This window comes from Pan troglodytes, chromosome 19 (genome assembly GCF_028858775.2).
Source record: "Pan troglodytes isolate AG18354 chromosome 19, NHGRI_mPanTro3-v2.0_pri, whole genome shotgun sequence".
Taxonomy (NCBI): domain Eukaryota; kingdom Metazoa; phylum Chordata; class Mammalia; order Primates; family Hominidae; genus Pan; species Pan troglodytes.
Genome location: NC_072417.2, coordinates 48,598,928 through 48,611,696, shown reverse-complemented (window position 1 = coordinate 48,611,696; position 12,769 = coordinate 48,598,928). Strand labels below are relative to the sequence as shown.

Here is a 12,769-nt window from a genome sequence, read left to right as displayed (position 1 = left end):
GTGATCATAGAACTCTGTTTTCTTACACCATATATCTGAATTTATAATTGTCATTTTTGTTGTGTTTGTTCCTCACTTCACTTAAGGCTAAATGAGAGTAGAGGTCTTATCTGTTTTATCTGCAGAGCTTAGTAGAATGTCTCCCACTTTGTAGGCACTCAGTGCATATTTGTTCAATGTATGAAGGAGACAATGTTAAAAATGCACAGTTTTTTAACACCTAAAAGTACTCATATATTTTATTTCTACCTTTTCTCCCTGACACAGATTCTGCTAGCCTATCAAGAATCCAAGACACATTTTGTTTGTGTGAACACTTACTGAAACTTAAGAATAATCACTGTGACCAACTTACAGTAAAACTTCAACTAATGGAAAGTATGGTCAGTGTACTACAAAATGAGCTATCTGAAACAAAAAAGACAAAATTACAGTTAGAACTTCAAAAAATTGAATGGGAGAAAGAGCTGTGCGATTTGAGGTATGATGTTCTAGTTCTAAAGAAATATTTATACTAAAGACAATATATCAGAATTTTTGTAACTGCTGACTTACCTTCTGCAGATTAATGGGGGAGAAACCTTTTTGGTCTTGTGGAATATGAAATTCTTGGAAATAATAAAACAAATTATTAACTGTGAACTCTTCTAATAAATAAATATATATTCTTTGCAATCTAAATGGCCATATAGAAGTCCACCATATAAAATCTTGTTATTCATTTAACAAATTGTAATTTGGGTTTTAAAATTATCTTGTATTTATAATTAATGATGTAAGGAACATCTTTTATCATTACTATTATTTGTAGACACAGGGTCTCTGTGCCTGGGACTGGAGTTCACTGGTGTGATCATACCTCCCTGCAGCCTTGAACTCCATCCTCCTGCCTCAGCGTCCTAAGTAGTTGGGACTCCAGGTGCACATTGTCATGCTTGGCTAACTTTTTAAAGTGTTTTGTAGAGACGGGGTATCACTGTGTTGCTCAGGATGATCTCCAATTCCCAACCTCAAGCATTCCTTCTGTAAAATTGGCCTCCCAAATCATTAGTATGACAGACATGAGCCATCATGCCCAGCCCAGAACATTTTTTATATAAATGTTTTTCTACATTCCTAAACTGTTTGCTTTGAATAAATTCTCCAATATAGAATTATTGGTTGAAATAGAGGAACTTTTACAAAAGACCTTTGATCAATATTTCTTAATTTTTCACAAGAATGTTTGTGTTAATTTATAGTTCAAGCAGCAGAGCATGAACTGGTCACTTTTCTAAACCCAAAGTAATTTTCAAAAAATTTATACAGTTTTATTCTTTTTGAAAACTTTTTTTAAATTTCATAGCTTTAGGTATACAAGTGGTTTTCGGTTAAATGGATGAATTGTATGGTGGTGAAGTCTGGGATTTTAGTGTGCCTATCACCCGAGTAGTACACATTGTACCTCAGTAGGTAGTTTCTCATCCCTCATCCTCCTCCCACACTCTCCCACTTCTGATTCTCCGATGTCCATTATACTACTCTGTCTGCATTTGTGCACCCATAGCTTAACTCCCTATTATGAGTGAGAATGTGGTTTTATTTGGCTTTCCATTCCTGAGTTAGTTCACTTAGAATAATGGCCTCCAGTCCCTTCCAAGTTGCTGCAAAAGACATTATTTCATTCTTCTTATGGCTGAGTAGTACTCCATGACATATATATACCACATATTATTTATTCCATTCATTGGTTGATGGACACTTAGGTTGATTCCGTATCTTCGCAATTGTGAAATGTGCTGCAATAGACATATGTTTGCAGGTGTTTTTTTTGATATAATGATTTCTTTTCCTTTGGGTAGATACCCAGTAGGGGATTGTTGGATTGAATGGTAGCTCTATTTTAGTTGTTTGAGAAATCTGTCTACTGTTTTTCATAGAGGTTGTACTAATTTACATTTCCACCAGCAGTGTATAAGCATTTCCTTTTCACCACAGCTGCACCAACATCTATTGTTTTTTGACTTTTTAATAACGAGCATTCTGGCTGGAGTAAGATGATATCTCCTTGTTGTTTTAGTTTGTATTTCCGTGAATATTAGTGCTGTTGAGCATTTTTAAATATGTTTGTTGGCCATTTGTGCATCTTCTTTTGAAAAATGTCTGTTCATGTCATTTGTGTACTTTTTGATGGGATTATTTGCATTTTCTTGCTGATTTGTTTGTCCTTTGTCAGATGCATAGTTTGCAAATATTTTCTCCTATTCTGTAGGTTCTCTTACTCTGATGATTATTTCTTTTGCTGTGCAGAAGCCTTTTCTTTTCTTTTCTTTTCTTTTGAGGCAGAGTTTCACTCTTGTTGCCCAGGCTGGAGTATAATGGCGTGATCTTGGCTCATGGCTACCTCTGCCTCCCAGGTTCAAGCTATTCTCCTGCCTCAGCCTCCTGAGTAGCTGTGATTAAAGGCATTGCCACCACGCCTGGCTAATTTTGTATTTTTAGTAAGACAAGGTTTCTCCATGTTGGTCAGGCTAGTCTTGAACTCCCGACCTCAGGTGATTCTCCCACCTTGGCCTCCGTGTCACTGCACTCTTGCCTGGGTGACAGAGCGAGACTCTGTCTCAAAAAAAAAAAAAAATATATATATATATATATATATTTTTTTTGGTTTTTGGTTAAATGGATGAATTGTATGGTGGTGAACTCTGGGATTTTAGTGCGCCCATCACCTGAGTAGTACACATTGTACCTCAGTAGGTAGTTTCTCATATATATATATATACATACATACATACATATTATATATACATATTTTATATATATATACATATTTTATATATATACATATTTTGTATATATATATATATATATATATTTTTTTTTTTTTTTGGTAGAGATGAGGTCTCATTATGTTGCCCAGGCTGGTCTCAAACTTCTGGGCTCAAGTCATTCTCCTGCCTTGGCCTCCCAAAGTACCGGGATTACAGATGTGAGCCACATGTTAGGCCTAATCCATCTTGAGTTAATTTTTATATATGGTGAGAGATAGGGATCCAGTTTCATTCTTCTACATGTGGCTATTCAATTTTCCCAACACCATTTATTGAATAGGGTGTTCTTTGCCCAGTTTATGTCTTTGTACGCTTTGTGAAAGGTCAGTTGGTTATACATATTTGGCTTTATTTCTAGGTTCTCTATTCTATTCCATTGGTCTATGTATGTACTTTTATACAAGTACCATGCTGTTTTGGTTACTTTAGCCTTGTCATATGGTTTTAGATCTGGTAATGTGATGTCTCTGGCTTCGTTCTTTTTGCTTGGGATTGCTTTGGCTATTCAGGCTTGTTTTTGATTCCCTGTGAATTTTAGGGGTACTTTCTCTAATTCTGTGAAGAATGACAGTGGTATGTTAATAGGAATTGCATGGAATCTGTAGATTGCTTTGGTTAATATGATCATTTTCACTATATTGATTCTTCTAATCTATGAACATAGGGCATATTTCCATTTGTTTGTGTCATCTATGATTTCCTTCAGCAGTGCTTTCTAATTCTCCTTTTAGAGATCTTTCACCTCCTTGGTTAAGTATATTCCTAGGTTTTTGTTGTTGTTGTTGTTGTTGCAGCTGTTGTAAAAGGGATTAGGTTCTTGATTAGATTCTTACCTTGGTCATTCTTGATGTTTACTAGTGCTTCTGATTTGTGTACATTGATTTTGTAACATGAGACTTTTACTGATTTCATTGATTAAATCTAGGAGTCTTTAGGGTTTTCTAAGCTAAAACAGAGATAGTTTGACTTTGTCTTTTCCAATTTGGATGCCCTTTATTTATTTCTCTTACCTGATTGCTCTGGCTAGGACTTCCCAGTTTTATTCTAAATATGCATGAAATAAGTAAAATGGACAGTAATTGATGATTATTTTATTCCCTATCTCTCATATGCAGATAAAATTAATTCCAAATTCATTGTTGAAACACATATTATCCTTTACTTTTAAATTAAATATTAGATCCTGTCTTGTTCCAAAAAGGGATTTTAAAATTGGTGATGAAATACTAAAGAATCAAGAAGATAAGTTGAAAGTGTTACCCAAAAGAGAAACATAAAAAGGATGGGGTAACAGTTATAGACAGCTTAGGCTAGTCTTGGATTATAGTAATCTGCAGATACATGTTGTGTGAATGACATCTGAAGGTGTTATCTTACACTGTAAATCATTTTTATGACTACACATACACTATTTCATGAAGATGAAAATACATTTCTAGTGAATTTCTAAACTTGTTTGTAAACAGTAACTTCTTTTAAATTAGCTAACTCTAAATGATCTGTTCTAATTAATTTTCAACTTGTATAATGTGAAAAAGAAGTAATTTTCAACTTGTAACTTTACTGAAAAATTTCAAATATGCTTTTCCATAATATTTACCAGGGTTACTAGTAACAGAAACTTACCAGTTAATGGAATATTTCTTTCCTCACTACCTCTCAAATATATATGTCCCTTGGAAGAGATCGAAGTGAGAAATTAAAAACATGAGAACTAGAAAGGAAACAAGAGCATAGGAGTTTTTATGAGGATAATAAACCCACATGGGAAGAGCCAGATCACAGAATAAACTTTTTTATTTTTTAACAAAACACATTTTAATGTAATCCATGTTTAACTGCAGACTTGCCTTAAAACAAGAAAATGAGTAGAAAAGAAATGCCGTTATGTTGTATAATAAAGATAGTGAACAGTTAAGAATAAAAGAAGAGGAGTGTGGGAAAGTGGTTGAAACAAAGCAACAACTTAAATGGAATCTGAGAAGACTTGTTAAGGAATTGAGGACAGTAAGAAATAACTTGGATCTGGTAAATTAATCTTTGGTGTAAACTTCATTTTTCTAACTTTATGTTTCATCGGCATTACTTATACATCGGCTTCATGTATATCATTTAGGTTTAAAATAAACCAAAACTGTTATTTCCTCTTAAGAATGAACTATGACATTTATAGATAAAATTATTTACTGTAAACCTTGTCATCTAATAGATGCTCAGTCTGTGTTTTTAGAGTGGAGGATAAGTTGAGTTTAATCACTAATATAGCTGTTCATTTACACATTTTTTATGTTAAAATACAGGCTAAATAGCTTTGAAACTATAAGGACACTAGTTAAATGTTTTGAAAGAAATTTTATTTCACAATGCTGTATCTTCCCGTAGTTAAGAACTGTTTTTCCTCTTTGACAGATTTAGCTGTCATGTATGCAATTAAGATTTGAGTGATTCTTGAGGGATAAAAGTTCTTGTGTTTTAACAGACTACTTCTTTTTAGCCGTTTTATAAGAGAGGCTCTGCTCTTAACCTTTTAGATTTTCTTTTTCAGTGCTATTAGACCAAAACCTCCATGTTATCTCTAGGTTGTGCAGGAGAGAAACGGTGCCCAGAAGCAACTTTCTGAAGAACAGGATGCCAGAATATTACAAGATCAGATTCTGACGAGTAAACAAAAGGAACTAGAAATGGCTCGAAAGAAAATGAATTCTGAGGTATTTTCTTTAGTCATTTTCAAATATATTTTTGTATGTGAATATATTTTTAAAAAACAACTCTGTGCAACTTGGAAAGTACAATGGATTTTTGAACTACACACACAAACACACACACACACACATTTGGGGGTGGTGATGGTGGTTCTGGCATTTTTGGCTCATTGAATAAAGTCATGTTCTTAATTCAACTCCATTTGTTTGCAAGAGTCAAGTAGTGACATTCACAGTGGCCTTATCCAAAGGAGAAACATTTGTTATTTTTCATAGAATTAATGATCTTTCCACAATCTCAAAATCCTTGCTACTAACAACAGACGTTCTAGTTTTCAGACATTATTTCATCTTCCTAATATATTAATGGAGAGGTTAGATTATTATTTCCACTTGCAGTAAGGATGAAATGTATAGCCAGTTCACAGGCCGTACTTCAGATGCCGTTTCCCTTACTTTTGAGGAGAGTAACAGTTTGCTCCAAGTAGTGTCTCATTTCAGTGCAAAGAGCTTTGAAAACAATGATATGCCATAATATAAACTTGGTGATAATTTATTGGTAAGTGTTTTTTCTTAGAAAAATAGTTCAGTGTGTGGGAGACTGAGGTGGGTGGATCACGAGGTCAGGAGATCAAGACCATCCTGGCTAATGTGGTGAAACCCCATCTCTACTAAAAATACAAAAAAAATTAGCCAGGCGTGGTGGCAGGAACCTGTAGTCCCAGCTACTCGGGAGGCTGAGGCAGGAGAATGGTGTGAACCCTGGGTGGCGGAGCTTGCAGTCAGCCGAAATTGGGCCACTGCCCTCCAGCCTGGGTAACAGTGCGAGACTCCGTCTCAAAAAAAAAAAAGAAAAGAAAAACAGTTCAGTGTATTTCACCCTGTTTCATGCTTATTTCTGTTTCAGACATTATAAAGAGGAAACGTAAGTTATTGTAATAACAGATAATCTCATGATTTTCTAAGAAAAGCTCTGTAACTTCTTTTTTTACCACTGGTGTTTTGAAATAAGCCTCTTTTATATTTATATATTTACAACACAGAAGTAATTGTGGTTTGGTGGAAGAGCACTAGAAGTAAAGTAAGGGGACCTAGGGAAAATCCTGCAACTTGCATATTTTTTGACCTCTCCTTTCAGAATTGTGATATAAATGAGTTCAGTGATACATGTACAAGTGCTTGGTACAAGGCCAGGTGCAGCGGCTGACGCCTGTAATCCCAGCACTTTGGGAGGCCGAGGTGGGTGGATCACTTGAGCCCAGGAGTTCCAGACCAGCCTGGGCAGCATGGCGAAACCCCATCTCTACAAAAAGTACAAATAAATTTAGCTGCGTGTGGGGGTGTGTGCCTCTAGTTCAGCTACCCAGGAGGCTGAAATGGGAGGATCACCTGAGCCCAGGAGGCCAAGGCTACAGTGAGTCTTGATTGCATCACTGCCCTCTAACCTGAGTGATGGAGTGGAGACCCTATCTCGAAAAAAAAAAAAAAAAAGCCTAATATAATGCTTAGATTTAGCATTTATGAATAAATGTAATTCTTATATAACTGATGAGAAAAATGTTAGAAAAATAAATAGCTATAGAATATTCTCAGGAAAAAAAGAACTTAAAGAACGTTGGAACATTTCCTCTGTCCAGATATATGCAAAGCTACAGCTTTTACTATAGGGTGGTGTATAGGTTAGATGTCAGAGTGTAAAGCCAATTTTTTAATGTAGTCAAATTTATTAATCTTTAATGCCTTTGAGTTTGTTGTAATTTGGAGACCGTCTTTTCCAATTCTGAGATGCTTAAAAATTCTCTAGTTATTTATGTTCTACATTCATGGATTCATTGTCTTCAAATAAACTTATGAAGTTTTGGGAATTTATGCTCTATGAGGTTTGAAGTTTCGATAGAATATTTTTTTCCAGTTGGATATCCACTTATGGCAATCTTTTCATTGTATACATGTATAGGTTATTTAATTTCAGAGAAAATCATAATCTGTCATTTTATTGAGTGCTACTGAATGTTTCCTTTCTTACTTAGATTTCTCATAGGCATCAGAAAGAAAAGGATCTCTTTCATGAAAATTGCATGTTGCAGGAAGAAATTGCCTTGCTGAGACTGGAAATAGATACAATAAAAAATCAGAACAAGCAAAAGGAAAAGGAATATTTTGAGGACATTGAGGTTGTGAAAGAAAAGAATGATAACCTTCAAAAAATTATAAAACAAAATGAGGAAACATTAACAGAAACAATACTCCAGTACAGTGGGCAGCTGAACAATCTGACAGCTGAGAACAAAATACTCAATTCTGAACTGGAGAATGGGAAACAGAACCAAGAAAGACTAGAAATAGAAATGGAATCATACCGTTGTAGACTGGCTGCTGCTGTACGTGACTGTGATCAAAGTCAGACAGCAAGAGACCTAAAACTTGATTTCCAGAGAACAAGACAAGAGTGGGTTCGTTTACATGACAAAATGAAGGTTGATATGTCTGGCCTACAAGCTAAGAATGAGATTCTTTCTGAAAAACTTTCTAATGCTGAAAGTAAAATTAACAGCCTACAAATTCAGCTCCATAACACAAGAGATGCTCTTGGAAGAGAGAGTTTGATTTTGGAACGTGTGCAAAGAGACCTCAGCCAGACACAGTGTCAGAAGAAAGAAACTGAACAAATGTACCAAATTGCACAAAGCAAACTGAAGAAATACATTGCCAAGCAGGAATCTGTAGAGGAGAGATTATCTCAACTACACAGTGAAAATATGTTGCTTCGACAGCAACTGGATGATGCTCACAAGAAAGCTAACAGTCAGGAAAAGACAAGCAGTACTATCCAAGACCAGTTTCATTCTGCTGCCAAAAATCTTCAAGCTGAGAGTGAAAAGCAGATTCTTTCACTACAAGAGAAGAACAAGGAGCTGATGGATGAATATAATCATTTAAAAGAAAGAATGGATCAATGTGAGAAAGAGAAAGCAGGAAGAAAAGTAAGTATTAAGAAAGATAAAATATTTTTCAACCTTCCTGAAAGAAAATGTAAAGTAATATTTGGTTATGGCTAAATGTTGTATCTAGTTGAATATAAAATGTATAGATCATAAATGTATTTGCTGTATCAGCCTAGAAATGTACCAGTGAAAAAGAAGTTAAACCTGAAAGATGCTTTACTTTGCATAAAGAAATTGTGTCACCTATGAAATTTTAAGTTCAGTTACAGTGTTAATAGGTACAGACTAATGCTCATGATGTAGTCTTATGCTGCTGAAATGATCATTGCAATGCCTTTATGTGGCCATGTTTTAATACCATGATGAAGCAGATAAACAGAAATGCTCATATCTGACATGAGTATTTTGAAATTAAGATTCAGTGGGGAGGGTTGCTTTGACCGTTAATTCCAGATTTCCCAGGTGAACTGAAGTATACTGCTGTATCTCATAATACTTTTCCTTCAGTAATTTTGTAATGTATTTAAGTTGGTATAATTTTATTTTTATTCATATCAATTTGACTTAAATCTGAGACGATTTCAGTCTCAAATTACTTGTTATGACCTCTCAATTCTTTAAAGGCATTTACTTTTTTTTTTTTTTTCAGATGGAATCTTGCTCTGTAAGTTTTGTATTTTTAGTAGAGACGGAGTTTTGCCATGTTGGCAAGGCTGGTCTCGAACTCCTGACCTCAGGTGATCCGCCTGCCTTGGCCTCCCAAAGTGCTGGGATTACAGGCGTGAGCCACTATGCCCGGCCTAAAGGCATTTACTTTTTATTAAATCATAATTTGGGACAGATGTGAATTTCAGCAAAGCCATGTTACATTTAATCTTACCACTGGTATTTATAATTTACTTTGAATGTTTTTACAAAGAATTTGCTCATAATTTTCATTTCAAGGCTCACTGCCTATCATTCGGATATAACTTTGATAGTACAAAGGTAACTGTGGCTATCTGTGATTTATTTGTTTGGCATTGAGTCCCATTTTCAAACTAATCAGAAGTGGCAGGATTCACATATAGCAGGAATGGACTGAATCGGTGAGACAGTTGTAGGAGTTGAGATCAGGAGGGAGGTAGAGGCCAGGTTACCTAGGGCCTCAAAGGCCATTGGAATTTTACTTGTATTCTGAGATAGGAATCTTTTAGAAGGATCTGAGCAGGCAATTGAATATGCAAGGAACTCTGAGGTTGATTTGAGCTTCTAATAAAAAACAGGGAAAACATTTTACCAGTGTGGGATGTACCACCAGCAGCCCCACCCACGTATCAAATTCTTTTTGAGACTTCAGTAGGTTGTTAAGCACTGCAGATGTTTCAGGGAAGAGTGAGTAGTGGGCTGAATCTATTGCCTAAGTTAACAGAAAACCGATTTGGCAGGAAGATAACACCTTCTTTGTCCTTAACTAAATTCAGAAATAAACAAGAATGTGTGCACATGAGGAAAACAAGGCGAATCATATATGTGTTGATGTTTTTCAAAGTCTATAAGTTAGAGTTAAATCTTACTACCATAATTTAATAATAAGGTGATTTATAAATCAGTAACAAAAAATACCTTCACAGGTAGTTATGAAAGAATTCCAACAAGAATGGACCGATCTCCTAAAACAACAACCTATGTCAGAGGCTACCTCACGTTGTCACATTAGTTTAGATGAGACACAGGATTCAAAGAAGAAATTGGGTCAAATCAGAAGTGAAGTATGTATGAAACATAACATGTCAACAGTTAATCTATAGGTGGTGGAATAATGTCAGATGTTTTAGGATACTGATTGCAGTGGATAGCTTTCTTTTGTATTTTTATTATAATTCATTTTATTACAATTTAATTATCTTTATAATACACTTGTTTCTTAACCTCTGGCTTTCATTCTGTCCTTTTCTCCTCATAAGTACATACATTTTAAAAATAAGGATCATTTCCAAAGATCCTTAGGAAAATTGGGAATTATTCAGTATTCCTCACAGAAGTTGAGAGGCTTTTTTTTTTTTCCTGTGAAGTAGTATTTTTTTAGTGATTTCTCTATTGCCATGGTGAGGCAAGCCAGATTAAATTATAGGATAATGTTTAATAGAATGTTCCAGAAAATTGTCTTATTTCTTATCTTTACTTTTGTGAATGGGTACAGAATCTGTATATATTTATTTCATGAATTTCAGGATAACTGGTACAGAAAGGCCATAGTACTGTTCTCCAAAATGCAAATGTTTTAATTTACAAACTACTTGAAATGTTAGGTACTTCCTTTATTTTCCTTTCATTTTAAATATATTGTGCTTTTTTACAAATCATGTATAGTATGTACATCCAAAGTAGAGAATTAAGAGATATATCTAGATTCTACCACTGAATTTTTGAAAACAAGTTTACTGAGAGAGAATTCTCATACCATACAGTTTACCCATTGAACGTGTACAATTCATGGTCTCTTAATATATTCACGGAGTTGCATAACCATCACCATCATCAATTGTAGGACATTTTCATGACCCTGAAAAGAATCAGCAATCTATTTTGTTTCCATAGATTAGCCCATTCTGGACACCACGTATCAATTGGATCACACAATGTGTGGTGGTCTTTTGTGACTGGCTTCTTCTACTTAGCATAACATTTTTAAGGTTCATTGTGTTGTAACATGTATCAGTATTTAATTTCATCTTATTGCTGAGTAATTTTCCACTGTATGCACATACCACTAATTTATTTAGCCATTCATCCATTGATGGACCTTTGGGTTGTTTCCATGTTTTGGCTATTATTAATCATGCTGCTGTGAACTTTTATTTACAAGTTTTTGTGTTTGTATATGTATTCCTTTCTCTTGGGTATATACATATGAGTTGAATTTCTGGGTCATATGGTAACACTATGCTTAACCTTTTGAGGAGCTGCCAGTCTGCTTTCCAAAGTGGTTGCACCATTTTACATTCCCATCAGCATTGTATGAGGGTTCTAATTTCTCCACATCCTTGCCAACATTTTTCATATTTTTGATTGAAAAAGGATTCCAACCTAGAAGTATGAAGTGGTACCTCATTGTGGTTTTGATTCACATTTCCCTAATGATGAATGACTTTAAGCCTCTTTTTATGTGCTTATGAGCCACTTGTATATCTTCTTTGGAGAAATATCTGTTCAAATCTTTTGCCCACATTAAAATTGGGTTGTCCTAAATTTCTGAATTTTAAGAGTTCTTTATATACCCTAGGTGTAAGTCCCTTATCAGATATGTTTCCAAATATTTTCAATGGCTTTCCTTTTTATTTTCTTTTTTATGATTTATTATGTTTTTAAAATTTATATAATTTTAAATTGTAGAGAGAAGGTCCCACTATGTTGTCCAGGCTGTTTTTGAACTCCTGAGCTCAAGCAATCCTCCCACCTCGGCCTCCCAAGTGTTGGGATTATAGGTGTAAGCCACCATGCCCAGCCTCCTTTTCACTTTCTTGATGGTCTCTGTTCAAGCACAGAAGTTTCACATTTTGATGAAGTCCAGTTAATTTTTGTTTGTTTGTTTTGCAGTCACAAAGATTTATGGCTATGTTTTCTTCTAGGAATTTTATAGTTTTAGTTCTTACATTTAGCGGTTCTATTTTATTACTTTTAGATATGACATTTGGTGAAGTCCACCTTTATTCTTTTGCATGTGGATATACTGTTTTCCCAGAACCATTTGTTGAAAAATCTATTCATTTCTCATTTAATTTTTTTTACACCCTTGTTGAAAATCACTTGACCATAAAAGTGTGTGTTTGTTTTTGGATTCTCAGTTCTAATATATTGAGCTATGCCTATCCTTATGCCAGTAGCAAATCACATTTTAGGAAAATTCATTTTCAGTCCTGTTGCTTATTACCAGTTGTCTTATGTAAGAATAGAAATTCAAGTAGTAGAATGTCTTTAATTTCACTTTTTGCTTCTTGAAGGAGTGTATGGCCAGCTTATGCCTTGCTGACTCCATGACATGACGAGAGTCAGGCTTACGAAGACAGATCCCATTAATTTTTTTTCTCCAGTCATACCTTTTATCTCTCACCCAGTGCCTCTCTCTTCATTCCCATTTCCATCAAATCTTGGTCACAGGATATGCTGACTCCATCTACTATTTACTGCATTATGTTTTTATTAACTCATTGTAAGTCATAGAGTCATGTGTAGATTTTATCTATCTATGAAGGGCAAGATTAAGTCTAGGCTGTCATCTTTCCTCATTGGAAATTGAGCTAATTCATCATGTTGCAGTTTACAGTTAGAT

The 12,769-nt window shown here is 34.8% G+C and overlaps 1 protein-coding gene across 7 annotated transcripts in view; it reads left to right on the top strand.

The window, feature by feature from the left end:
• Window positions 1–12,769, top strand: part of LOC129137579 (coiled-coil domain-containing protein 144A-like) — a 153,510-nt gene that overhangs the window by 109,000 nt on the left and 31,741 nt on the right. For 3 of the 7 annotated variants that reach the window (XM_063798863.1, XM_063798862.1, XM_063798864.1), the window contains 5 exons: window positions 268–481; window positions 4,655–4,838; window positions 5,390–5,518; window positions 7,543–8,496; window positions 10,071–10,208. In XM_063798863.1, coding sequence (XP_063654933.1) covers window positions 4,698–4,838; window positions 5,390–5,518; window positions 7,543–8,496; window positions 10,071–10,208 — 1,362 coding nt within the window. In that variant the 5' untranslated portion in view covers window positions 268–481; window positions 4,655–4,697. Of the gene's footprint in view, window positions 1–267; window positions 482–4,654; window positions 4,839–5,389; window positions 5,519–6,650; window positions 6,752–7,542; window positions 8,497–10,070; window positions 10,209–12,769 lie in introns of those variants that run through there. The other 4 variants (XM_063798865.1, XM_063798866.1, XM_063798867.1 and 1 more) reach the window with 4 other exon arrangements.